This window comes from Brachyistius frenatus, unplaced genomic scaffold (genome assembly GCF_029030835.1).
Source record: "Brachyistius frenatus isolate BFR_SWC_R1_liver_20210118 unplaced genomic scaffold, ASM2903083v1 Contig_25, whole genome shotgun sequence".
In the NCBI taxonomy this organism is placed as follows: Eukaryota; Metazoa; Chordata; class Actinopteri; family Embiotocidae; genus Brachyistius; species Brachyistius frenatus.
Genome location: NW_027210624.1, coordinates 3104257 through 3132234, shown reverse-complemented (window position 1 = coordinate 3132234; position 27978 = coordinate 3104257). Strand labels below are relative to the sequence as shown.

General features: G+C 43.4%; 1 protein-coding gene across 3 annotated transcripts; it reads right to left on the bottom strand.

Moving 5' to 3' along the window:
- Positions 1-2428: 2428 nt before the first annotated feature.
- itgb1a (integrin, beta 1a) lies at positions 2429-27496 on the bottom strand. Of its 3 annotated transcripts, XM_069698030.1 has the most exons (18): positions 27166-27496; positions 17289-17462; positions 12514-12580; positions 12058-12143; positions 11207-11426; positions 10829-10999; positions 9571-9809; positions 9099-9254; positions 8916-9011; positions 8276-8365; positions 7876-8016; positions 7562-7764; positions 7224-7462; positions 6874-7096; positions 5916-6151; positions 5539-5705; positions 4002-4079; positions 2429-3493 (listed from the first exon to the last, which is right to left on the bottom strand). In XM_069698030.1, exons 2-17 carry the CDS (start codon positions 17304-17306, stop codon positions 4002-4004), a joined length of 2430 nt encoding a protein of 809 aa, XP_069554131.1. In that variant the 5' UTR covers positions 17307-17462; positions 27166-27496; the 3' UTR covers positions 2429-3493. The 3 variants fall into 3 exon arrangements, with proteins under 3 accessions (XP_069554131.1, XP_069554133.1, XP_069554132.1); XM_069698032.1 differs by lacking the exon at positions 17289-17462; XM_069698031.1 differs by lacking the exon at positions 4002-4079 and having other exon boundaries at positions 2430-3493.
- Positions 27497-27978: the final 482 nt, after the last annotated feature.

Here is a 27978-nt window from a genome sequence, read left to right as displayed (position 1 = left end):
AGGATTGCGGCCACAGCACTGAGACTTGTGTTATCAATGTCTTCAATAATATCCATTTAAACACAGAGGAAAAGCTTTGGTCATATTATCATTGCATCCCACTTCTGCATTTAACTTGGTTAACCACAACATATACTGTAAGTATAGTGGGAAACGGGATGGGACTTTCTGACACTGCTAAACTGGTTTGCATCCTTTTTAAGAGACAGAAACTATTTTGTTTTCATCAGTAATCATTTATTTAAGGGTATGAAGTGACATGTGGAGTTCCCCAAGGCTCCATTCTTGGGACTCTTATGTTCAAAATGGAAATGTTCTTTCTAATTCAGATTATTGTGAAAGTCTGAGCACAATTATGCACAGGACACACAGATCCTTATGATATTTATATATCATCAGGTGACTGTGGTCCTACAAAAGCACTCAGAAGTTTCACTAAATAAATCAGTTTTTTTTTCTCCCAAATAACAGATATAACTCATAAAAAAATGTTCTCCCGAAAAAAAGGCTGAAGACATTTACAGAGCACCACATGTTAATCCAATGGTCAAATATTAGCCTCACAGAGAGAGACACACAGTTTTTGTACTTTATTTAATAAATAACTCAAACAGCATTGGGAGAGAACATGGTACTGAAATAAAAGGCACTTTGAAAACAACACTGTCAAGGCTTGTGTGGTGTACTTCAGAGGCATTTGGGTGTGGAAACATTTCAGAGGTGATTCATGTGACGTCCCAGCAAATACTCTTGTTTCAGTCTTACAGCCCAAAAACATTAAAACTAACACAGTTAACTCGTACAGACGAGTTCAACCCTTCACTGACCAAGTTGACAAAAAACATGTTTTTGGTGTACTTGACAAGAACACAGGAAAGGACCTGAGCATGAGCATTAAAGTTGCTGCAGTTAGCAAATAGAGCAATATCTCATTACTTCATTGTAACTTGTGTCTTTACTATACAAATCTTTTGATTGTTCATCATCACCACAACTTCATAATTTTAACAAGTGGTATACAATCCCTTTTATAACAGTATATCAACAATACAAATAATGATAGTTTATATTTACCTTCATTTTGTGTATTTACTCCTTCAGGATAGACAGAATAAGAATGCAGTACAACCTTAAACACTGGATGTCGCTAAGCTGCAGTTCAAAACTACAGTGGGTACGGAAAGTATTCAGACCCCTTTACATTTTTCACTCTTTGTTTCATTGCAGCCATTTGCTAAAATCAAAAAAGTTCATTTTATTTCTCATTAATGTACACTCAGCACCCCATCTTGACAGAAAAAAACAGAAATGTAGAAATTTGTGCAAATTTATTAAAAAAGAAAAACTGAAATATCACAGTCATAAGTATTCAGACCCTTTGCTGTGACACTCATATTTAACTCACATGCTGTCCATTTCTTCTGATCCTCCTTGAGATGGTTCTACTCCTTCATTGGAGTCCAGCTGTGTTTAATTAAACTGATTGGACTTGATTAGGAAAGGCACACACCTGTCTATATAAGACCTTACAGCTCACAGTGCATGTCAGAGCAAATGAGAATCATGAGGTCAAAGGAACTGTCCAAGGAGCTCAGAGACAGAATTGTGGCAAGGCACAGATCTGGCCGAGGTTACCAAATAATTTCTGCAGCACTCAAGGTTCCTAAGAGCACAGTGGCCTCCATAATCCTTAAATGGAAGAAGTTTGGGATGACCAGAACTCTTCCTAGACCTGGCCGTCCAGCCAAACTGAGCAATCGTGGGAGAAGAGCCTTGGTGAGAGAGGAAAAGAAGAACCCAAAGATCACTGTGGCTGAGCTCCAGAGATGCAGTAGGGAGATGGGAGAAAGTTCCACAAAGTCAACTATCACTGCAGCCCTCCACCAGTCGGGGCTTTATGGCAGAGTGGCCCGACGGAAGCCTCTCCTCAGTGCAAGACATATGAAAGCCCGCATAGAGTTTGACAAAAAACACATGAAGGACTCCCAGACTATGAGAAATAAGATTCTCTGGTCTGATGAGACCAAGATTGAACTTGTTGGCGTTAATTCTAAGCGGTATGTGTGGAGAAAACCAGGCACTGCTCATCACCTGCCCAATACAATCCCAACAGTGAAACATGGTGGTGGCAGCATCATGCTATGGGGGTGTTTTTCAGCTGCAGGGACAGGACGACTGGTTGCAATTGAAGGAAAGATGAATGCGGCCAAGTACAGAGATATCCTGGAAGAAAACCTCTTCCAGAGTGCTCTGGACCTCAGACTGGGCCGAAGGTTCACCTTCCAACAAGACAATGACCCTAAGCACACAGCTAAAATAACAAAGGAGTGGCTTCGGAACAACTCTGTGACCATTCTTGACTGGCCCAGCCAGAGCCCTGACCTAAACCCAATGGAGCATCTCTGGAGAGACCTGAAAATGTCTGTCCACCAACGTTCACCATCCAACCTGACGGAACTGGAGAGGATCTGCAAGGAAGAATGGCAGAGGATCCCCAAATCCAGGTGTGAAAAGCTTGTTGCATCATTCCCAAGAAGACTCATGGCTGTACTAGCTCAAAAGGGTGCTTCTACTCAATACTGAGCAAAGGGTCTGAATACTTATGACCATGTGATATTTCAGTTTTTCTTTTTTAATACATTTGCACAAATTTCTACATTTCTGTTTTTTTCTGTCAAGATGGGGTGCTGAGTGTACATTAATGAGAAATAAAATGAACTTTTTTGATTTTAGCAAATGGCTGCAATGAAACAATGAGTGAAAAATTTAAAGGGGTCTGAATACTTTCCGTACCCACTGTACATTTACAACCACTACATTATCTATTGTAATTCAACATAACGGTCCAATCCAAGAAAAATGGTCATTATTATTCGATACATCCTATTGAAGTTGTTTTCCATATATACACACACGTCGACATAATGTGCTGCTATGGCTGACAATTTACATGTTAAACTCAGGTCCTGTCTGGAACACACAGAAAGTCACAGGAAGTCAGTGCACAGAGAGACGAGGAGAGAAAGACAAACAGAGATAAAAGTGTCTGACAGAGAGACAGAAGCTGGAGAGTTCTTGTACATATGTTGGATATCATGTCCACATTGTGTTGTTAAAAAACATGTAAATCCTCTGCCCATAACAGTCCAGTGGCAGGAAAAAAACCCACCATCATTTCATCAACTTCTGCAACTTAAAAGTATATACACATACTGTATACTGTACATCTAAAATACAACGAATGCATATTAATCATAAGTGTTAGTAAAAATACAGATGCAGTGGCCAAATGATACATTATTATGATAAAGCGACAAGAAAAATGCACAAATTCCACCACGTGCTCCCGTCAGACCCTAAAATCTACGGTGAATAATGCAGCTGTCAGATACTTGATAGTGGAGTCCATCGAAAATCTGTGAAGCCATCATTTGCCTTCATATTTGGGATTGACCACAGTTGTGACGGCACTTTTGTAGATCGGATTTTCGCCCTGAAAAGTGAAAAAGGAAATCATACTTATAATTGTAAAACTCAGTCGAAACCTATGGGACATTTTTTGTTAGTCTTTTTTTTTTTTTTTTACCAAATCACGTGCCCAAAAAATTGTAAAAGAGTAAAACTTCATCACTAATTGTACATATCTTTATTTGGATCACACTTGGCAAACGGCCATGCATCATATTTACACACATAAAATACTTACCAGTCGCGGTTTGGGTATTTTTGCCCTGAAGACACTTAATATCCTCAAACACTGCACAGGTTTTGTGATTTTCCAAGCTGTATTGTTTGTCACAGCACGCTCATGCAGTTCTTTTCAAACTCTGTAGGCAATATCGCTCTTCCTATGGACCTCTTCTGTGGTTTGTTTATTTAAGATTACTTGTCAGTTTTAAAAGACAGGTGAAATAAAGAAAAAGCAGGAGCTGCATGAATTCAGGACACACATAAACCAGCCCATGCAGGAAAATGAAGTGGAAAGGAAAATAAATACAAACTTAAAGGGCAGCAGCTTTACGTCCATAGTTTGGGTTCTGGAACTGATTGATTGGACTCTTGTAAATGGGGTTTTCTTGCTACAGGTGGAAAACGAGGACAGAATAGAATTCAGCAGGAAAACAAAGAACAGCAGCACAGAATGAGAAAATAAAAAGGCAGTATGAAGAGAAAAAACATGAATAAAGTGCGGTGAGAGCGACGGGAGGAAGACAATGTGAGAAATAGAAGAGATAAGAGTCAAAATAAGAATTGTGTTGCACTAAATGATTGAATTAGAAGCTCTCATTGAGCAATGAGACAATTAAAGCCCTACAATAAGGTGGAGACAAGTCAAGGCCCAGAGTAGCCCAACTAATCACTTGCATAGTTTCCATCTGTTTCTGGTGTGTCTTCCTGGTAAACTCGGGGATCTTTGCTGAATGTCATTCTGCTCTTTCTCTTCTAATTGCTCTACAGTCATCTCTCTCATAAAAGCATAAACTCGCTGTCAGATAGAAAACAAAATGAAATAATATTAAGTCATGTAAATAAACATGGCTTAGGTTTATAAAAATATGTAAACATAATACCAAATAAATCAAACTTGGCAACAAATAATAAAGGATGGGAAGGAAAAACTTGGATGTTTGACTGAACACCCTCATTTACACAGTCAAACACAGACCCCGTGCTGCTGCAGACATTTTAAACTATTTTTATTATGTATTTTCCGTCCTGTATTGCCACGTTGCTAACGCAGATTGCGTGATACTTTAATAAAACTGTCCTACTAAAACCAAGTATTCAGACATAAAAGAGGACATAGGGAGGCTCATGCTGTGTCTTTGAAATCCGTCATGGTTTTATTTTATCTTGTCAGGAAACTAAGTTACTCAGAGTTTCACTAACAGTCTGTCATTTCTCAAAATGAAAGGGATGTGGAGCCACAGGCCGTCCTGCCCATGGTAATAAGAAGACCCCAACATACAGAGGGGGCTGATTAGGGACATCTGCATCAGCAAAAAAAACATCTTCACTGTTGTTATGACAAACTCCCACCACTAGATGGAGGAATATTACTGCACATGAAGTCATGCTGAACTCCAGCTTTCTGTCATATTGATGTTGGCTGATGATGCTACACAGGGGAAGAAGCAGGGAGGGGAGGAGCTGTAATCACTCCCGGGAAAAAGCCCAGTTAGGCACACAGCGCATAGCATTCCCAAAAAAGTCCACACAGTCTCCAACATTTTTCCTTTTTCTTTTGAGCGCTGCTCAAAGGCAACAAATTCAATCTGTCTCTGCAGCTGTGAGACTGAAGAGGATGGAAGCCTCAGAAGACAGAAGGAGACACCTTATAATGATAGAAACAAGTCTGTGAATCTCATCTGCTGCTAAGAACAACAAATGATCTTCACAACTTCATTCCCTAACAGTGGCTGGCTCTGCAGAGCAGCCAAACAACACCTGTTTTCCACATTTAAATGACTCAACCCAAAACCTCCGCCAGAAATCAAAAACATTTATCCTGCTCGTCTTTCGCTTCCAGGCACTCACCGTATCCCATTTGGCGTTCATCTTCTCTTTCTCGAACTTGGCGAACTCTCTTCTGTCATGGATGATCATCAGCAGCTTCCAGATGAGCAACAGGGCTAAGCCAATGAGGACGATGCCGGCGACCACACCCGCCACGATGGGAATGATGTCAGGGCCGGAGGGGCAGTCTGAAAGGGGGCAGGGTGTTTAAGGCAGCTTGAAATAACAGTGCAAAAATACCAAGACTTTGGGGAAAAACACACCATCACATGGCTGTATGCGAGTACACAAAAGACCTATTTTTGTGACTCTACCACCACCACCATCCCTGTAATTAGCTCTCTCTGTAACACGGACCTTCCACGCCCCGGTTCATGCGAGTCCAGCGTTCTGCTTACCCAGCGTGTCCACCACATGGACCTCCGTTTCCGTGTTGTTGTTGACAGCGTAGGTATAGTAGAACCAGCAGTCGTTGGCGTCCCGCTCCTTGCAGTGCATCACGGGGAAGGAGGCGTCGTTGGGCTGCGGCAGCTTGTCCCTGTCCTTCACTTTAATCAGGTTGAAGTCGCTGCAGTCTCTCTCGCATGTGTCCTTCTTCTCACCAGTGCCAAACGCCCGGCACTGGATGCACTCTCTGGAGGGAACAGAGAGACGCTCTCACTCATGTCCGGTAGTGTGCGGCGATAATGCAGAGAGAAGTTAACTTCGGTTTTTCGATATTCTGTCAATGACATTTCTACCTCTGCTCCATGAAAACAGAGGTTAGTAAAATTAGGTTCTGCATGCATGAAAAATTTGACGGCAGCCCCTTTTCTTTTCGGAAAAAATTGAGTCAGTTAGCTCAGTGTGAACTACACGTTTAAAAATAGTTACTGTGATCGTTCTTCCAGTCCATAACGGCAATGAAAGAATGCCTTTGAAGAATGTAAGTGACGGAGACATAATCCAGCTCCTCTGTTCAAAGACATGTTTTCAAGTTCTAAAATGAGGCCTTGAACATCTTCATTAAGTTTAATCGAGTGGGTATGACCTCGGAGTCACGGGTCTTGGATCACCAGGAAACGTCCCTGCATTGTGGCTCAGGAAGGAAACAGCACCCAGAAATATACAAAGAAGGAATTCTCTGCTGTTTAAGCCTCAGGTTTGCATGGGCTGAATTTTGGCCCTTTCAATTTTCTGCCCAGTTTTTTACAGTGTTGTTGGTCAACAAAGCCTAGAGGAATATTTACAGCAACCCAGTGTGTGAATATTTTATCCAAATAGACGTAAACAAATCTGAACCCATGTGATAATACACCAAAAGAACGCATCAAACTGTGTGATATACAGTAAACCGGATGTGTATTTCAGACTTACTTGTGTTCAGTACAGACTCCGGGACAGGTCGGGCAGGTTTCACACGTGGGACCCTGGAACTTGGGGTCGTTACACTTGCAGGTTCCACATTCGCACGTTCCTCTGCCATTACAGACCTGCTTATTGCTGGCCATACATGTGCTGTTGTCCAGAGAACAGTCACAGGCGCTTCCAGTCCACATGGGGTCACAGATACACACTCTGCACTCACAGCGTCCATGTCCTGAAACAAAAAGAGAGAGACCGCTTTAACAAGCTTTTTTGCTCTTTAAACATCATGATTTAAAATTAAATTGCTTCTAAAAAGACTGAGTAAAGTGTACATACTGAAAGAGACAGATTATTCTCACCTCCACACAGTTTGTTTCCAGAGCGGTCACAGTTGAAGTTGTCGCACTCGCAGTACTGGCCTCTGTACCTCTCGTCAGGATTGTCTCTCTTCTTGCACTCGCATGTGCCGCACACGCAGTCTCCGTTGTTACTGCAGATGTCGGTGCCGTTGTCTTTACGGCAGGTCCGGTCCATGTCCTCTGTGGCCACGTCGTTGCTGCTGCATTCGCACTGTCTGCCGACACGACCTTCGTTACACCTGAGACAGAGGGAGAGGTCGTGACGCCGAGAAATCCAAGTACAACTGAATGTGAGGCTTGAAAAGATGGATATTCTTCTGTGTAAAATAGAGACTTACTTGCAGGCTCCACACTCAAAGGTCCCGTTACCAAAGTGGCAGAACTGACTGTCCTTGATCCCGTCCTCGTGGCATTCACACTCACAGATGAAGTTGAGGGTAATCTCCACCTCCTCTGTGAAGCCCAGGGGTTTTATCTTGATGGTCTCTGGCTCGCCTTCTTTTGGACAGCCCTTAGATGTCACACTGATGCTAAACATGACCTGGGAGTGACCAAATAAAGAAGATTCAGAGACCAAAACACTGACATAGCTGTAATAAATCAACATTTGGCAAAGTGTTACAACAACAAACAGCCTTTTCCTAATTCTCACCTCATCTCCTATAGAGATATTGGAGCACCGCCGTCCGTTTTCGCCCTCACTAACCGCTCCGTTCTTACAGCGGGATGTGTACGCGATAGTCACTCCGTCGGGAAGCTTGCTGTTCTCCAGAATAACCTCGGACGAGAGAGACTGATAAAAAAAAAAAAAAAACAGAGATAACAATGTGAATGTTGTGTCCTGCTTTGGAATGTCTGGTTGTTTTCACAGTGTAACGGTACACAAAGGCTGAGCTCAGGTTAAATTAGAATAAGTGTTTAGAAAAAGCCTTGAATGTTCCAGCTCAGTCAGAATGCTCAATGCGTTAATGTGGCTCATGTGAGTAAATAATAACTTGATCAAAGTTTTATAAAAGAGCGCTTTAAGTCAACAATCTCACCAATGTACTTACATTGTAAGCATCTATGATGAGGTTGATTACATTGCTTGAATTGGCAGACAGAGTGCCCACTGCCGACTTCGGTATCAGATTTTTCAGCTCCTGAGAAGAAAAGAAAAGTTCAGAACAAAGAAAAAGAAGAAACCACACTGTTAATCTTATCCTCTCTGGACGCAACACAGGGTCAAGAATACTTTTCTTGGAACATTTATAAGCTGTTGTTTCAGCTGCAATACACAAATGCATCACGTTACAGCCTCAAAATCGACTGCTTGAACCACTTCATTCCAGATTCAGACCGATGCCACGCCAAATTCAACTGTTACTTCAAGAGGTTGTTCTATCTCTGACGCATGCCGAGACTACTGAAGTAATGAAATGAAAGTCTGACCAAAGTTGGTCAGACAGACGGAGTTGGGTTAAACTGGCCTGAAAAGCAACAGCTTGGCAAAAGGAAATAATCACATTCAAGCGGCTGCTACCATTAACTTGCAGCAGATGCCGGAGGCCAGTTGGATGTTTTCACGCACTGGACATCCTCCAGACACACACATGCAGAAAGAAGGAACGAGGAAGAGTATGCTCCATGAGGATAGGATGAAAAATGAAGCGAATGGGTAGATAGAGGAAAGAGGAGTCAGAACCAACGGACCTGGTAAACAGGCTGGAACTCCTCTGTGACCGCAAAGATAGTCTGAATGTTGTTGTCGCTCAGCTTCTGAACCAGGTGAGCAATGGAGGGGTAGTCCTGAAAAAGAAATCGTATTTACAACGTAACACAGTCAACACAAGGATCCTTTAGAAGAAACAGTCAGAGCAGCACTGAACTACTTACATAATAATGGCTCATTGTGTAAATATTGTTCTCCAAGTGACATTTTCCATCATTAGGCAGTACGATGCCACCTAGTTTGCCATCTCCAGCAAAGTGGAAGCCGGCATCAGTGGAGAACACCAGCAGACGGGTCACGTTCCTCCAGCCAATCTGGTCCTGACAAACCACAACAAAGAAATAATCAAATGGCTTGCTTCCAGATTTCTATCACCACCCTAAAATAATAAGCAGGTACTAGAGCAGCGTTGAACGTTACGCATGAATTTTTGATTATCACTGCGTCCAAAAATCCGCTTGTAAACACCGAGGACTCATAAAATATCTTTTCACACATAAACACTTTTACTGGCGCTGTATCCCTCCAAGCGAGTGCCGTAACGGTGGGAAAATGACCTTAAATTGTGAACCTGAGCGTGATTATTTCCCACAGGATCACTGAACAGGATTGTTTTTTTGTTTTTTTTCAGCTCACCCCACACACAGCCACTTGCATGATGGCGTCAAAGCCCCCTTCAGGAGAGTCCAGGTTTCCAGAGATGTGCTGCTGGCCCACCAGGGTGTTGAACTTCTTTCCGTCGCTGGTCAGCTTCAGGACGTTCTTGTAGCTGAACGGGCTGGTGCAGTTCTGGTCGCCTGTGCACGGGTTCAGCAGCTTGGCCGGGGTGGTGCTGATGTAAGGCATGACGGTCTTCTCCACAAAGGAACCAAAACCTTTGGAATCAAGTTGGATTCAGAATTTCACTTGGTCAGTATGTGATATGGGTAAAGGGTTAACAAGATGCGTCGTTTGAGAGCGGGTGCTCCAGTCAAGGGGTAAGTTGACACCAAATGAATTCAAAGGAGGTGACTGAACTGTCAAGTGTTTACTTCTTTGGTTTGAATGTGCAGGTCACAACAAAGGTCATTCAAATTCACCTCCCCTTTAACCAGATCAACTCCATCTCCAACCTTCTATCTATGCATGAACCGTTCTGATTGGACATGATCAAGAAATATACTGCTAGTGTAAAATAATTATTATCAATGTATTTTGTTACTGCTATTATTTTGTTTTTCTAACTTCTATTGAGGGAATAATTGTGTTCTGAGTTTTGAAACAACAGTACTAATAACTTTGGTTTGGGGTATGTAAACAGTAGAAGTTAGTTTGGTGTAAACTACAACTGCCGCTGGTGTTTTAGCCTGTATTTGCAAGTTTTGGAAAATTGCTACTATCAAAAATATACCAAAATAGCTTCCAGAGGTTTTTACACCACCACAATGCACATTCATTTTTCAGCTCATTCCGTATCTTTGACTACGTCTCTTCCTCCAACCCCACAATTGGCAAACCTTTGGGACCAGTCAAAAAATGATCCCAAAATGGTTTTAAAAAAATATGGTTTTCAATGTTTTCGAAACATTTTTTTTACCTTAACACATGTAACGTTGCATTCGCAGTGGTTCTAGAAATGTGACTTCAGTTAAAGTTGAAGGCCTTTTGGGACTGTGGTTCAGGCAGTAAGGTTGGTTATCTACTAATCTCCACATGCCGAGGTGCCATTGGGCAAAACACCGACCCCCAAATTGCTGCTTGGGAGCTCCACTGCTACTGGGTGAGAGGCAGAGTTTGTAAAAGATCTCTATACTGTATGCATACTGTACAGTACATTTACCATTCCTTTCTTTATATAAGTAGGCTGCATGAATCTGGACTAAGCCATTAACAATGCGGCACTGATAATCCTTACCTATCTTGAAGTCAGAGGTGATCTTTGACATCTTCAGCATCAGACTGGTTCCCAGGTTCTTGACGTTCTCCAGATCATCCTTCATGGAGTAGGACAGGTCCATCAGGTAGTACAGGTCGATGGGATAATCCTCTGCCCGTTTGAACTTCAAGTCAAAAGACTGGGGCTCACCTACATCAAGATACCACAAATAAAATGACTCTGAAGTGTCCCAGTGATCGATATCTGATCAAAACCAAGAGATGTGAAAAGTAGCTTCACAACAGCTTTATTACATTACATTATATTATATTTAGCTGACGCTTTTATCCAAAGCGATTTACAATAAGTGCATTATAGAAAAAAATTAGCATTATAGAAAAAAAAATGTATTCAGACCAGATCGAAGGGTGAGGCTGAGTTTCTGGGGCTGGATCTGAGTGATGTCCTCTGGTTTCAGTTTCGCTCCTCCTTTTCTACGATCTGTCACCGCTTTGTTTCTGAGGATTTTCTGTTCTCCATACGGGTCCTCGATCATTGTCTCAGGGCAGCCCCTTTTCTTCAGAGACTGCAGCTCGTCACATCGGGTCGTCACAGTCTCGCCCTGTTTCAGGAAGTCCTAAAAGTGACATTACAGGAAGAATTAAAGAGACAAGAGGTCAATTTTACAAGTAAAACCTGATTATTTCTCAGAAGGTATAATATTCAGTCTGTGCTGTTGGATGTGTTTTGGGGCTTCGTGAGAGTTTTGTCAGATCTGAAACACGAAGCCTGATAATGTCAGAATGAAGATTGCAATTTTATGACAAAGTCTACAAGAGAGCATGGCGTTTAATATACTTTGGCATTTTACCAAACAGAAAGGGTCCAACTAAAGATACTGTTGAGTTGGAAAATGGAAAATGTAGAAAGCAGCTTTTGTAGCTTTAAATGTAACAAATTCAATATTAACTTTTTGCTCTCCTGCATTTCTCAGTTTTACATTTTAGAATATTAAGCACGTTGTAATTTAGGACAGACAGACAAAGTCAGTCATTTTAACCTTGGTACATGCAAAATATTTATAATTTTCTGATATTTCATTGACTAAACAATTAATCAATTACTTTAAAAAGATCAATACATCGATCAATAACCCTGCAATACGTAGCATCCAAAACAACAAGCTTAAATCCACTATAGGTCCATCAATATGGCATCAAATTGGATTTCTCAGCAGCAAAATTAGCTGACAGCTTCGATTCACGTACTGGGTCTTTACACCAGCCACATTTGGCTCCAGCCTGGATGCACTGCCCGCAGTATTTGGCGTTGGCATTGATGCACTCGTTCCCCTCTAGATGGAAAACAAAGAGAGAAGAGTAGGCAGAGTCAGAGGGAGCAGTGGTACAGCCTACTCTGCAAAGTAAGCAGCCCTGTTAAGCCCCCTGTGTTTACACATCAGTTCATCTGGAACACTGGGCGGCTCGACGGTAATTGGAGACAGAGACGGAATATCCTGTCCTTTCCATTATCCTCTCGGCTCCATTTGCTCTGGTCAGTGACATCATTAACCTTAAGTAGCCCGCACCTCTCTCTCCAAGGAGGGTCTCATCATTAGAAGCTGTATGTAATGATTTACAAAGCTGACATCAACCAAATGACATCATGGGACAACAGAAGGATGTTACAGCATCATAGTAATAGTTTAAAAAAAAAAATCTTACCTTTCTGAGCATTACAGTAGCAAAAGACTCCTAACAATACAGACATCAAGATCAGCTTCAGGTCCATCTAAAAAAAAACAAAAAAAAAAACACACACAAGTGAAGATATTTTTAAGTGTTGTGGTCTCAAAACAAAAAGAGATTTTAAATACAATATGCCACGTGTGACCATTTTTATTAATAATAACAGCTGGGCTGCTGGTTGTCCTGGATGCTTCGATTCATAATTTTCCCAACAAAAGGGTCCAGAGCAGAGAGAGAGTCTCTGAGAGATGACAGATTGAATCTGTAAATGGCCTGGTTAGAATTGAAGGTAATAAATTATCCAGTGACGGGGGGGGGCTTAGCTATTCTCAGTCGGTCACAGGGTAACAGGAAGCTAATTCAATTCAGACCACTTTCACATGCAAACATGTACGTACACACGTACACACACACACACACACACACACACACACACACACACACACACACACACACACAGTCGCATCAACTTGCCCCTAGCTTTGCTCCTCCACCCCCACAATCCCTTTTTACTGTAAATAGCAGCAGCTCCCTGGAGTCAGCGCCTCTCTTGTCGTGTATATTGATCCCCCGTCTGGCTGCAGGCCCTTTTGGTCAGCCATATCGATGCATCTCGGCCGACTCTTAATGCAAAGCTCATGACTTACTAATGATAAGTGAAGGAGAGGGCCTCTCTCTGCACTAAAAGGCTGATTTGTGAACCGTTTACAACCGCAGTAGTGGCTTTACAAAGATGCACTTATGTATAGGGTTTTTTTTTTTTAAAGGAAAAGCTTGTGAGGATTCTCACAATGACAAAGTTAACATGCTGATGTTTAGCACATTTTATATATAAGGGTCAGTATGGTTGCATTTGCTGATTAACAGTAAACACGAAATACACAGAGAGAGTGTCATTTCTGCATTAAATTAACCAGAAGTTTAACGAGATGACGGTGTTTGAGGAAAACTTTCCAAATTTCAAGACAACTCATCCAATTGATGCGGAGATATATTAGGGATCAAAGTGCCGAACCAACTGGCTCGGTTGGTTGGTCTGCATTTCATTCAAAAACACATGGAGGCACTACAGAAAGAGTTTGGGATCAACAATGTCAGAAGGATTTATACTCTGGGAAAAACAATTCAGTGCTAATCAGTTCAGATTATGTTGAGATGAAATACAAATACTCAAAAGTACATGGTGGTGTAAGTTAGGAGATGATGGAAATTATTGGGACAAACTGTTATTATTATTGGGACAGACAGTGAATATCTACAACAAATTTCATTAAAATCCATTCAACAATTACAGAGGTATCCAACCAACTGACAAATCAATCAACTAACCAACCACCGCTGCTAGCGTTGCTAAACATACCTGAGAGAACCTCCTGAGTCTTGAACAGAGCTTACATTATATTTATGATCTGTACTTGAGGACACAAGCTTTTCCGTAAAACCTCACTACCTCATTATACCTCATTATGAATTCTGCATGACTGCTGCTGTCTCAAACAATTTAGTTTGAACTGGTTTGATTTTGGGATTCTCAACCTTCTCTTATTGGCAGATCTAGTGAAAGACAGCTGGGAAGACACCGAATCAATGTCCTGATGTTGTATTGAGGTGCACTGGCCAGCAAGGACTCAGCATGTGCTGAATCTAATTAACATGTGGAATGTAATGCCAATATCCCGCCTGACCAGCAATCACAAACTCAAGGGGAGTCATTTCTGAGATAATCTCCACAGAAGCTGATATTCACCATACTGGATATTAAAGCATGAGGTTCAAATTAGAGACAGTGAAAAAAAGTTGGTTTCTTTTTGTTTTGTTTTGGAGCCCTGGCTGGTGCTGGCTATTCTTAGAGGAGACATTAAAAGACCACATTCCCTGACACTGCAGTGAAGGAAGCTCTGACATTCAGTGGTGTTGACTGATGCATTCCTGAGTCCCTGTGTGAGTGTGTGTGTCCGTTTATATAGACACAGAGGGGCAGACGGCCTGTCTGCAGCCCCCCAGATTAGATCAGCTGGCTTGGATCTCCACTGCTCTACATGGGTAGTATGTGTTAGTGTGTGTTGTATTTCCATGTAAGATAAATACCACATCTATCCTGGATCTGCCAAACCATGACCACCACTTTACTGAAGCTGGACTTTGAAGACAATAAAGATATCACAGCATCTTTATGTGAAAACCTAAAATTAAAGAACTATGTGTTAAAATACAAATATATGAAACAGGTTTCCATGCTGTGAGATTGTGATGTTATTTTTAAATAAACCAGTGAAAACCGATCTTAAAATGAAGGAATCTCAGTTCACATTCCTCTTATAACAAAACCACAGACACAGATATTTTCTTTTCATTCCTGCAGGAATTTCGACTTTGCCTCTGTAGTCCCAAGAATCATTCAAATATAAAGTAAGGCTGTAAAACTCCAGCGAGGTGTCAGGTTAGAAAAATAACAATGTTGTTTTCAATCCATTGAAGCTTAGCAGCAGCAGAGAGGAATGCTTGGAAAAAAACGGAGAAAAAAAAAACAACAACCTACAATAAAATTTAGAGCTGAAAGTCTGAGAGCAGCCAAAGAAATGGGTGAAGAGCAGGAAGCTGTGCTGCCTTCAAGTATACCTCTAAAGCTCAGAGTTCAGCGGTCATAAACACAACTTGTCAGCATTTTAAGGTGGTTTTGATCAACATAGACACTAAAGGGTGAGACATATGGTTGAAAGCTGCGGAAAAAGATAGTTATTATAGCTTGAGTTAATTTTTCTCCTGTGTCCACGGTCAAGCATGAAACTTATTGGTAAAGAATTCTATATTTAGGCTTCTGTTTGTTTGTCATTATTTATGAACATTACATCATATAAATCCATTTTCCAGCAGCCTAACCTCTGAGGTCACATTTGTCAGCATTGTTTCCACGTCTAGATTTCTGTGCTTTTCGACACAGATCAATAGGACAACCATTTGTCTTCAAAACCTGTAACTAAAAGTTACTTTTACCATCAATAAATATATCTACCTATTTTAAGTCTATAGATTAATCTTTTTCTTTATTTGTAAACAAACTAACAGAAAACGGTGCCTAGAAATGTCCAGAGTGAAAGGCGACTGAAATCTGATCAACAATCCAAAATCAAAATCAAACTCAGTTTAGAAATAAACAAAAACACAGAAGAGCAGCAAATGTTCACATTTGAGAAGCCCGGCCGATGACATTTTGGGGTAATTTTGTTAAGTAACTAACATAGATTGAATGACTGATTAATGGACAAATCAATGCAGATGTACATTGATCATTCTCGGGAGGCAGTACAGTCAGACGTGTTGATTTGTTGCCATGTAAAGATCTGATGAGTCCACCTGCAGAGAAAGCAGCTGTGACCCATAAACAACAGCACCTACAACAATCCCTGTTTCCACACTGCACATTTATATCAAAGCTCTGACCTCCCAGAAAATGTTGTCCATGTTTGCATATTGTTATAGTTGCTTTGTTGGGAAGAACAATATTTCCAACACTCCCTGACAACAACTTTAAACTACACTCGTCTGTGGGATGCTCAGAAACCATACCCACGTGCCATTTGTGAACAGGCAGGATAGTGCCAAGAATACACGCTCTTGTGTCATTGAGTAACATCACTATAAATAATACCGTCTGTTTGATTTATGAGGTTTGAGAAGTGCATGCTCCAGTAAGTACACTTTCATAAACAGCCTGAATATTTTGGTTGTGACACAGATGTGAATTCAATTGCTTATGGGCAGAGGGGAGGGATGAGGATGATCACGGAGGTGTTTGCATCACAACCGCAATGATGAAATGTATTTGTAAATGGAAAGCATGAGATTAAAGATGAGTTCCAGACAGCAGGACACACCGGCGCTGGTTATTCCTCTACGATAGGGCGCTTTATCTCCCGTGTTGTTCCCGTCTCGCTCTCGCTCAGATGCCAGCACACACACTGTACACGCACCTTTTACTCTTCAACGCCCGCTCACTTGTCACACACACCTGAGCTGTGACTAATGGCAGCTCAGTGTTTTACGGTCTTTCCGACGCTCTTATCAGTTGGCAGGAGAAGGTGATGCATGGCAGACATTGTGGTGCGTGACTAAAACGAGCTGAGCTTCTCAGGCATCCCTGAGAGACTGAGTGCTGCCTGACCAGGATAGTAAGCTGTAATACTGTTACTGCACTTTGGAGAAATGTGAGCTGTGCCACCCGTGATGCACGGATGCTGGAATAGTAACACCCCGATTCAGACAAGCCCTGCTTACCAGTTTCGTTGCTATTAACTCATTAACTGAAACAAATACCAAATGAATTGATTAGCCAGTTGAAACCACAGATTCTGCACATCAGTTCGTCTGTTGCTGCTGTCTGTGCTTACATCATACATGACTGACATCAGCCGGATATCTGCGGACAGCTGCAGGCGAGTGTTACCTACCTGCAGGTAGGGACAGACCATGTGAAACGGAATCTGTGCACTGCTTCTTTAAAATCATATATCTCACTCAGTGTGACATTATAATAAACAAAGACAGGTCTTTATTGTTCTTGAGCTCCAGAGATGTCCCCTCACTGACTCTCTGGAGGTCTCCGAACCCCTGAGCAAAAACCTGTGGCGTAGAAAACCCAGCTTAATTAAGCTACACAGACCCAAACTGTGAAAGACTGGATTTACTTTCCTTTAACTGGATTTACGTTCCTTTAACTTGAGCCACATTTGCAAGTGCTTAGAAGTACTTACTTCAGCAAGCACTGCCATGAATAATGACCGGTAGAGTCGGGGAGGGGAAACAGCGAGACACAGTAAGAGCGTACACTGCAGCAGTAAAAGAAGCGGTGGCAGCTCAGAGTCACAGCGCTCTTTGTGGCCGAAGGCCTGGTGCTTCCCTCGCTCAGAATGGCTGTTCTTCTCTGCCTGTGAAAAGAAGGAATGGAAAATAAGGAAAAACAGGAAAGGGCGGGGCACAGCTCGGAGGGAAAAGGGGTAACCTCAAGTCTAAAGGAAAGGATCTTACAGACTTTCCTTGCCTCTCTCTCTCTCTCTCTCTCTCTCTCTCTCTCTCTCTCTCTCTCTCTCTCTCTCTCTCTCTCTCTCTCTCTCTCTCTCTCTCTCTCTCTCTCTCTCTCTCTCTCTCTCTCTCTCTCTCTCTCTCTCTCTCTCTCTCTCTCTCTCTCTCTCTCTCTCTCTCTCTCTCTCTCTCTCTCTCTCTCTCTCTCTCTCTCTCTCTCTCTCTCTCTCTCTCTCTCTCTCTCTCTCTCTCTCTCTCTCTCTCTCTCTCTCTCTCTCTCTCTCTCTCTCTCTCTCTCTCTCTCTCTCTCTCTCTCTCTCTCTCTCTCTCTCTCTCTCTCTCTCTCTCTCTCTCTCTCTCTCTCTCTCTCTCTCTCTCTCTCTCTCTCTCTCTCTCTCTCTCTCTCTCTCTCTCTCTCTCTCTCTCTCTCTCTCTCTCTCTCTCTCTCTCTCTCTCTCTCTCTCTCTCTCTCTCTCTCTCTCTCTCTCTCTCTCTCTCTCTCTCTCTCTCTCTCTCTCTCTCTCTCTCCTTGCTGAGTTAGCCCTTTAGTCTCTCCTAATCCTCCCTCCTCCATTTGTAAAGTATATCTGGTTGATAAGCAGTTTTATTGTAAATGGAATATTCATGAGTTTATTTGGTAACGGAAACTAAGTGAATATAAACAGGTCTGCGTGGCTTCAGTATTTTTATAGACTGTGGTTGCTTTTAAGTTTAAAGCATTAAAACAGAGATGTGCTCAGTCACTCCAGTGTTGTCTGGCATATCTTTGGCATCCCATCCTCCCATCCTCCCTCTTTCTCTCCCTGATTTCCTGCCTCTCTCCCTCCTCCCTCATATCGCCCACACAATTGCTCAGTTCACTCCCTCCCCCCCCTGAGCAGAACCAAACCAGTGGCCCCGTTGACTCCACATACCCCACAGAGTGGTGAACATGTCTGAGTTCTGAGACGTACGGAACTGAAGGAGAATACCAAACAGTGTCCGTCTGTGTCTCCGTCCGCCCCCGCCGCCACTTACCAGCACCATCCGGAGGACCCTCTCACCGCAGACAAAAGCAATGAATCAGGCTGCCCTCTGAGACCATGACAGAGGGTCTGATCTTTAAAGTGTTCCTATTCACCGTTGCCTCTTTGCTAAAAGAGTCTCCGTGTGATAAATAATACTAATGAGACAGACGCCGAGGTGTTTAATCTTCTGCTGCTTCTGGGACACTGATATGTGCCGACCATAGAATTTTGTGAATGTGAATTTTCCACTCGGAAAAAAAGGAGAAAAGTACGATGGACACGGGTAACAAAAACATTTCAACACAGTTTCCACATTACATGAACATTTCAGTTTTCATACTATTCCCCAATAGAAGAAGTTTGAGTGGAACAAGTGAGTGAGCGAGGATAAGCAAAGCCAGCGGATTTTCATCTCATTTGATTCATCTGCCATCTCTTATTTTTAGTCTGAAAACATATACAACATACTTAATCTTCTATTTCTGTTGTCACAGTGTGAGGAAACAATCAACGAGTCGTAACAGTAGCTGACAGGCTGTCCATTCAATCACAGGTAAGAGCATGCAAAGTAATATCCACAAAGTGGCTTTAAAACCACGTGCCGACTGAGTCGACACGTAGCGAGAATATGCAACGTTTGCATCGTTACGTGACGTGATGATGGCGACATGTCAAAACTGTTGCAGATACACAGCAAGAGCTATTCAAAGGTTGCTTATTTCTGCTTTTAAGCACCGGCTGAAGAAAAACCTCGGGGGACACATCACCTCGACTGCAGAGACACACAGCAAACGCAGCGACATGAAGTTCAGTCACATCAGAGAGTGGAACAACAAAATTCACCCGTGTGTGATTGTGTTCCACGAGCGCGATGATGAATACTCACCGGAGTATTGTTGAAGCTACTGTTGTACTACGGTAACTACCGTTGACCACATCAGTCACAGCTGTCCGAGGTAGATAAGGACTATCAATTAGCAAGCTAGTTATGTCAGCTGCCGATGAGGCACCAAATGCACACAATTTATTGAAGACATGTATTTGTACCAACACCTGTGCCCCTATAGAGGACAGTGGAGGACAGAAACAGCTGCTTCGTTGTGTTCACTCTTATTACAAAGTAAGAAGCTGCTGCTGCAGATTTCTCTTAAAATGGTCAACATGAAACCAACCATGAGGCTTTTTTTGTTGTTGCTCCAAACGTTGTCAAATTTGATGTATAAAGAGCAGAAATACAGCGGCATCATTGTCACTGGCTAATACACCATGATAGCTGTTGCGTGTCAAACACTTTAGCAGCGTCAGGACTGTTTACTGTGAGTGTCACTGCAAAACTTCACCACTTTAAATGGTAGCGAGACCGGCCAGTGGAAAATCTATATGCACTCACTTCAACTTTGTTTTTTAGCGGTGTAACAGTTTGTGTGTTCAGAAAGTGACGTCCTCTCCAGGATGAAACTCCCTCAGTTCAGTAGCTCAATGATCCACACAGTTACTGTCAGAAGTCTACTTATTTTATTGTATACTTGAGAGTAAACAGCTCAGACTTCTTTCTAATTGACAGTATGCAAAATATGTTGCAGAAACAATTATGGCCTATGGCACACTTTTCAATGTTATTTTTTGGACTCAGTTTGGCACAAAAACGTATCAAATTGCATCTCCAAGGTTTAAACTCAACCATAAATGATTAATAAACCATAAATCTGAATGCTTAAAATGGTGACACATCTTTGTATTAGAAAAAATGTTGACATATTAACCGTTTAAAGTAGTGACTAAGAGACATATTCAGAGTATACAGTACAAAGTGCTTGAGGCATGAAGCAGTTTTCAAAATGGTTCCCCTGGAAGCCAGTAATTATGCACACTGTGATAGTTTAATAGGATCATAAGGGTTGCAGCTGCAGCCTACATTCCAGTGTTATCTGTAGTTCAAGTAGGGCTTGTCTTTAAAATTCTGGTCTGCTTTTTATACAAAACACTTCCTTGGCTAAATATGTTGTCTTAAAGCCTGCCAACATTCCCCTTGTGTTTGACAGAGGCTAAAGATACACTTCTGGACGGGAAGAACTGTCAAACTTTTCCAGTCAGGAAATCTAAGAACACTTTAGAAGTGCTGGACTATTCTCTGCACCCAAAATACCTTCACATTAAATAAGGTTTGCATCTCGTCACATCACGTCCTCCCACAGCATCTGAGTACAAACAATTGAGGCAAAACCAGAACCTTTGGAGGAGGGCCAAGTCCATATCACTATTCATGGCTCCATCTCTGTGTTGAAAATAGCTGTGCAGTGCTAACAAGTTATTTCTGACTTGTCCTCCCCAGCTGGCCTCGGCCATCACTCCAAAAAGGTGCACTGAATCACAGGAGACACAAAATCAGATCTGGCTCACACGAACCCACAGAAACATGAACAGTTTCCAGCTTGATCGTGTCAATATTGATGGTGATATTTCTACACCCTTTGTCATTCTTGATCAAATGCAGTTGCTGCTGAAGTAGGAGACGGTATCTTGACAGCAGACAGCAGTTCTGCTCAAACATCTGTAAAATCAGACATTTTTGGGGAGCCATCTGTTTTACTGTTCACGGTGATCCTCTAAAAGCAGAAGCGGGAGCCTCCAGTTCTCACCAGCTACCACCAGGCTAAACTGGACACTGATTTCTGTGGATGTTTTGGGGTTGCCTGGCTGTGGCACTGTGAGCCCGGGCTCAGTCTGTGGAGCTGGGAGCTGCTGTACAATAAGCATCCCCAAACATCCAGTCTTTGCTGAGTCGGCCCTTCCCAGGAAGTTAAACTGGATCACACGGGAAGCCTGTATGAAGTCGACTGGAAATGAGCCAAATCTCTGTTTGAAGCCGTGAAGATGACAAATTTATAGTTCAGTTGGAAAAAGAAGAGAAAGACAGAAAAGAGGGATGGGACTGGACAGCCTTGTAACAAAGAGCTGAACCACAGTGAGCTGCCAGAACGGCAGCAAATTGTCTTTGTGAATCAAGTGTGTCTGATCTAAACCTAAAACAGGCCATCGCTGTAATCTAAGCTCCGGGAGACGCTCAACAAGCCTGGAAACCCCTTCAAACAATGACAGCAGCACAGCCAAAGGACCAAACTGGAAATTAACAAGCGGCTGACAAAGATGTTAATCCTCTGGGACGACCTAGAAAAATCAGCGCAGCACCTGCGCTGCTGGAACAGTCAGAGCGATCGCTCAGATGCACGACAGCAGTCTGCAGTCTCCCACTAATATTTGCAGCTGCGAAGTGATTAATGAAGAGTCTGCAGGGATGGAGACCAGAATAAACATCAAACTGCTGGAGGAGAGCTGCTACCGGCAGACCGACTGTATCAGCTAAAAGAAGAGGTCACGTCCACAGGTCGAGGTTAGCGTTCAAATTCAAAGCTCATAAAGACGGACTGCGTTCACTCGGGCAGAACGAGAGGGATTTTACAGGCAACGCAATTGCGAAGTCGAAGGAAAGACGCGATAGGACGGAAATGAGTTGAGGCGACAAACTGACACGGAGACGCATCAGTGTGAAGCCAGAGGGTTGGAGCTGATGGAGGTGCTACATGAAAAGTCAAGATATGAAAAAGTTATGAGAAATGGAAGCGGTGGAAGCGAACGTCTGCACAACATGTATACCAATCCATCTAATAGTTGTCGAAATATCGGACTCCGAACCACAAACGTGATGTCACAAAAGGAAAAGTCAGAGAGCACCAGCCACATAACACACATATCTAAGATGAGAAGCAGGGAACCAACTGTTCAACAGAAGATAACAGACATGCTGTAGAAACGTCTGCATCAGATCTCAGATCAGTTCTGTTTTCTCTGTACGGACAGATAAGATCAACTTTGGTCTTAATCCAGTTTGAACCGTGCAGCCGGCCAGCTGTGTACATCTCCACCTCCTCCACCACCTCCTCCTCCACCAACTCTGCTACCTGCACCTCCTTCTCCACCACCTCTGCTGTCGCCACCTCCTCCGCCTCCACCTCCTCCACCACTGTCTCCACCTCCACCTCCCCCACGACCTCTGCTGAGGCCTGAATGCTCTAAAACTGGCCCGTTAACGACCCTCAGATGTCTTTGATTAGGAACCAGACTTCACACTTGAATCACAGGACGTCCATTTCCGCTGCCATGAGAGCGTCAGAGCAGTGCGGAGCTAACACGGTAATCACCCCCCAGTTACACGTATTTCCTCATGGGAACACCAAAGGAGTATCTGTCATGTTTAATTCTCCAGGCTTTGTTAGGGAGCCACCGACTGAACATCGTGTTCTGAAGCTACATTCAGGCTCCGCCGTGCTGCTTAATCAGAGCGACAGACTTTCAGTTGAAGCTGCGTATTTTCCTGCTCTACAGCTTTCTGGCTCGATGTCCCTGAACGCAGCTGCTGCTGAATATAAATGAGCGAATTATATATGGAGTTGATCCTTCATTTTGTCTGAGTGTGATGTCATTGGGCTGACGGGGCGCTGCTGGCCTGCTTCATCAGTCCGATTCAGTCTACAGAAAGTACACTTGTTTCTGTAAAGTTCCTCAAACGTTGCTGCGTTTAATCTTTTCAATATTCTTATACAGCTGTCGGTGTGAAGTCTTGTCTTGATGGACAGGAACCAACTTCAACGACTTTTTTTGTACTTTCACAAGGACCATAATAAGTGTTAAATGATTTTATATTCCAAGATGTTTGAAGGACTTTGGCATATAAATATCCATTACTTTCATGACTTTACAAAATATTTGATTTATATCTGTTGTGACCCAGATGATCTGTGGGCAACTAAAATGGGGATCAACTATTTCAGCTCTGTCAGACTTTCCGAATGTTAGCGGACCGAATGGATCAGATTCAGAGTGCGACACCTTTTACTTCATTCATCCACCATTTAACCACCATTTTACAGCCGCGGCAGCAAAAGAGTCGGCAACGGCCGAGTCTGACGTTCAGTACGCGTTGACAGGGGAGACCGACGGTCTGCAGGTTTGAAGCTTCCACTTTCTTATCCTCGACATGTGACAATTGTTGCATTGGTTAAATATGATAGAAAGTTGGGAATTTCCCAGCGCCGTCGTGCATCTTTAGAGCCCCCCCCCCCCCCCACCCGTATGGAGCTGCAGCACTATAATGTGTTCCTGTCTGTGAACTGGGAGCCTGCTGGTGACCCACTTAACACTCCTGAGACGTCAGCGTCAAAAACGGGCCACATTCACAAAGACGGAGAACAGAGTTCACATTGTACTCGTCTCGTGTGTTCATGTATGTCGGCGCTGGAGGCCGGCGTGTCTCGCTGGTCAGTAAAGGTACGAAGACAAAGTTTGATGTGGGAAAGTAAACAGGACCAATCCCATCCATAAAATATGGAGCGATGAGTTTCCACTTTCCACAAAAACTTTGGGGTAGTTCAGTTGAAACAGACACGACGTACACAATGTATGTGTTACGCAATGAAATCAAATACTATTCACCAAAAATCCTCTTCATGTTCAGAGAACATTAAACAGTTATTGTAGTGCTGAGTATAATTTGATTATTGTTTACCGCTGCACGGTGCATTTTCTTTAAGCACATTTCATAATTTTGATGATGATTATTAGTTACGGTTCCGACATGCTTTTATCTGGAACTTATTGGTTTGCTAAATCTAAGACTTCTGACTGCATGTGCTTTATATTAAAAGTTATGCTCTGGCCATGCTGTAAATTGTCGCAATATATTGGGTACTGTTTTAAAAACAACATGACTAACAATATGACTAACAACTGGCGCGGATGTTTTTGGACACCACCACTGTTACAGTACGCGAGTTCAAATACAGACGCCACCATGACACTTCTTTGACACCTCACTTTGACGACTAAAAATGTTGTTGTTTTTTGCCAAAGAAACTTTTGCATTTAACAAAAGAAACCAAAGTACTCAGATGTTCCAAACACTGGCGTCAATACAAGAACTCGGTTTACATAAAGAAGAGGCTGAAAAGTCAAGTATAAAACAGAAGCAAGATCCGTGTTAAAGAAACAGTAAACAAGACTGTGTCTGTGCGTGTCTCGTAAAAAGGCGTTTAAACACCGACCATGTTGGTGCAAAACCCCAAGTTCAAGTCCTGCTGGGGACCTTTGTCGTCATGCCCACGTCTCTCCGCTCGTTTCCTGTCACCTCCCGGCAATCTTTTATCTCACGCAGGCAGCTGGTATCAACAAAGTATTTAGACAGCCTATCCCTTCCCTCGTTTTCCACTCCAGCAAACGATAACATGTCTGTTTGGTCACAGCTCGGGGATTGTGAGCGTTGGTGAAAGACAAGCCGGCGTTCATGTATCGTGGGCTCAGGCACATTTCTAAACACAAACTCTTTCATATCCCTAAACTGAGCCGTGCTGTGAATGAAAGGCCCATAAACATTTCTTGTCCGACTCGCACGCCCTCGCAGTTAAATCTTCACACCGTCACAATAACAAACACACTGACAGAGCTCACGGCCCGCAAAAGTCTGCTACTATTTACTACCAACATAACGCGTTCAGCTGCGTTTTCTCAGCAGACCTTGGCAAGCAGAGGTCACTTTTAACCGCGCCGTTCCTCCCGGGTGTTTCGGAGGCTGTTTTTAGAAGCAGGAGCCACCCTCCCTCCAGAAAAGGCCCGGAACAGCATTTGAGCAAAAATGTGGAGAGAAAGGGCGGATAGGGACGAGCGAAGGCAGAAGATTTGGCTGACAGGAGCTCGGGAGGTCCCGCAACCCAAAACCAAGAGTGCGGCCCACCTCGTAATCTAGCGGCAAAAACAGACAAATCTGCGCCATAAATTATACGCAGAAGAATGGTTTGGATGGAAGTTACTACTTTGTACAAAAGATAGTTGAGAATCTCACTTTAAATGACCAAATGGTTTGAGAAACAACGAGGATGCAGGAGAGACTGCTGAGGTTTGCGCTGGCTGGTCAGAGATATGGGTCACTGCCGAACAAATCGTAGGTAACAGCTCCTCTGGGATCATCAGTTGTACACTCGCTTTCAAACTTCGGGGAGGATGAGGGTGTGTGTGTGTGTGTGTGTGTGTGTGTGTGTGTGTGTGTGTGTGTGTGTGTGTGTGTGTGTGTGAGCACGAGCTGGAGGTAAACGGCTCCAACACGCCATCATTTGCACCACTTTCCGCCTCTGGGCCCGGGATCGTCCCCGACGGCACAAAGCATGTGTCGTAGAGTGCAATCGTATACATTCATCACTTCTGTCCCAAAGGAACAGAGAAAGAAAAACACACACACACACACACACACACACACACACACACACACACACACACACACACACACACACACACACACACACACACACACACACACACAGAATCCCAGAGTGCACATTCATCACTTCCTTCTCAGGGCGACAAGTTTGCACGAGGTGTACGCCACTCACCGTCAAAGAGACAGACACACACACAGTCATGAGAAACGCCACCGGTGCAGCAGAGAGGCCGGGCGTGGTCCTCTGTGTGGAGTAACTGGCCTCGTAAATCAGGTGAGAGCCGGGGCCCCTGCAGCAGCAGCTGCTGCTCCCCGGGGGCCCGAGGTCACATCCATTCTGTTGCTGGCTACTGGCTCCGCTACCGTCTTTCAACTCCCCCCACTGTCCTACATTTACCCTCATCCTTTTCAATCCCCCCCCCACCCCCACCCCTCCTCTCCTCTCTGTCCCCCTGTCCTTCCATGCCTTTCATATCTCCTTCTGACGTCCCCTCAATCCCTGCATCCTTGCCTCTCTTCCTGCCTCCATTTCCCTGATTAAAATGAGCTCCTTGGCTCGCCGTCTACACTCAGCGCGGTCAGCTGTATTTATACGGCCTTCATCCTGCTGCTTTCCAGCAGATGAGATGAGAGGGGAGGCGGGGGGGGAGGGGGGGGGTCGCTGCTTGATCCAATCAATGGATGCTGTGCAGCCTGTCAATCATGCCCTGCATGGGCAGCAACAAGCAGCGGGCTCTTTAGGATCTGTCAGAAAGCTACTGTATATAATCTGATGTGTGCATCCAGTCCTCCACCTGAAACTGCAAACCGGATATCCATAATCTCTGTTTTGTGTTCGCTGCAGAGGGTTTGTCTCTTCGGGACATCAGGGACTCCTTGACTCTCATCCCATCCCATGCGAAGTGATCCCTGAGTAACTGAAGTGAATCACTTGTTGAAGCCTTTTCATTTGACCATATACACTGAAGGAGACGTGCGACAGCAGCCTGCTGCATCTTTGATGAGTGGACACTCACTCACACACACTTACAAACACAATAATAATCATTCCAAAAAAAACAACATACATTTAGTCAAACACCTTTAAATGTTAAACTTGAAGCCTAAATTCCATGTTCATGTCATGATACCGCAGCATACAACATAAAGTAAAGCACATCACAGTGAGAGTAATGTCACCCTTCACAAAGCTATTCAAATACATACCAAATACTACTGGAGACATAAAATGCCTTCATGTATGTGAAAACATGAACACGAGTAATAAACACGACAGACACGAAGAGAACCGTGTGAAACGTCACCGGGTTGCAACAACAGAAGAGGAGAGGTGTTTACCTCGGCGCCGTGCTGTTATATCCGAGGCAACATGCAGGACGAGTCCGCTCGCTTTCCTCGTCCAGCTCCCTGTGAGGAGCCGCGACAGCAGCAGCAACGATCTGCCTCGTTGGCACCGGGGGTCACTTTCTCCGAGAGGAAAGTCACGGGAGATTTCTCCTGCCACTCATTCCCCTCAACTACCCCGACGCGCAGAAAAAAAAAAAATGCGTACAGAATAAATGACTAAAACCAAAACAGGTCTGTGGCAGCAAAAGGTGGAGAAATATCACAGCAGCGGCGGAGCGGACCTCTTTTCTTCGGTATGAACCGGAGGAAAGCGGAGAGGCGAACTCCTGCAAAGCCACACGGAGCGTCTCACGCGACGACGTTACATAGAGCTTTTCCGGTTTCAACCTTCAAAATAAAATCCACATGACGGGATTTCAAGTCTAGTAATTGAACAAATTCTCTACAGCCCATTACATTAGAGCAGTGTTACAATTACACAACTGAAACACTATACTAATCATGTTTGGTTTACATGTTGCTGCTATAGCTTTAGGCTACTAACAGAAATACTTTACTTAATATAAAACCTATTCTGGTTTTTGTAGCCTTTGGCAGCTACCGTGCCTCATCTATAAATAAACAAGGAATACGCCATTATTATATCATACAGCCAATGTTGGAAATACAATCCTGGCTTTATGACCTGACTCTCACAGCAGTGACCCTGCAAGTGCTGTTGGTGGTAAATTCATCAGCGGGAGGTTGACATCCTAAATTTAGGTACTGTGATTGGTTGTAAAATATCCATGGCTGTAATCGGTG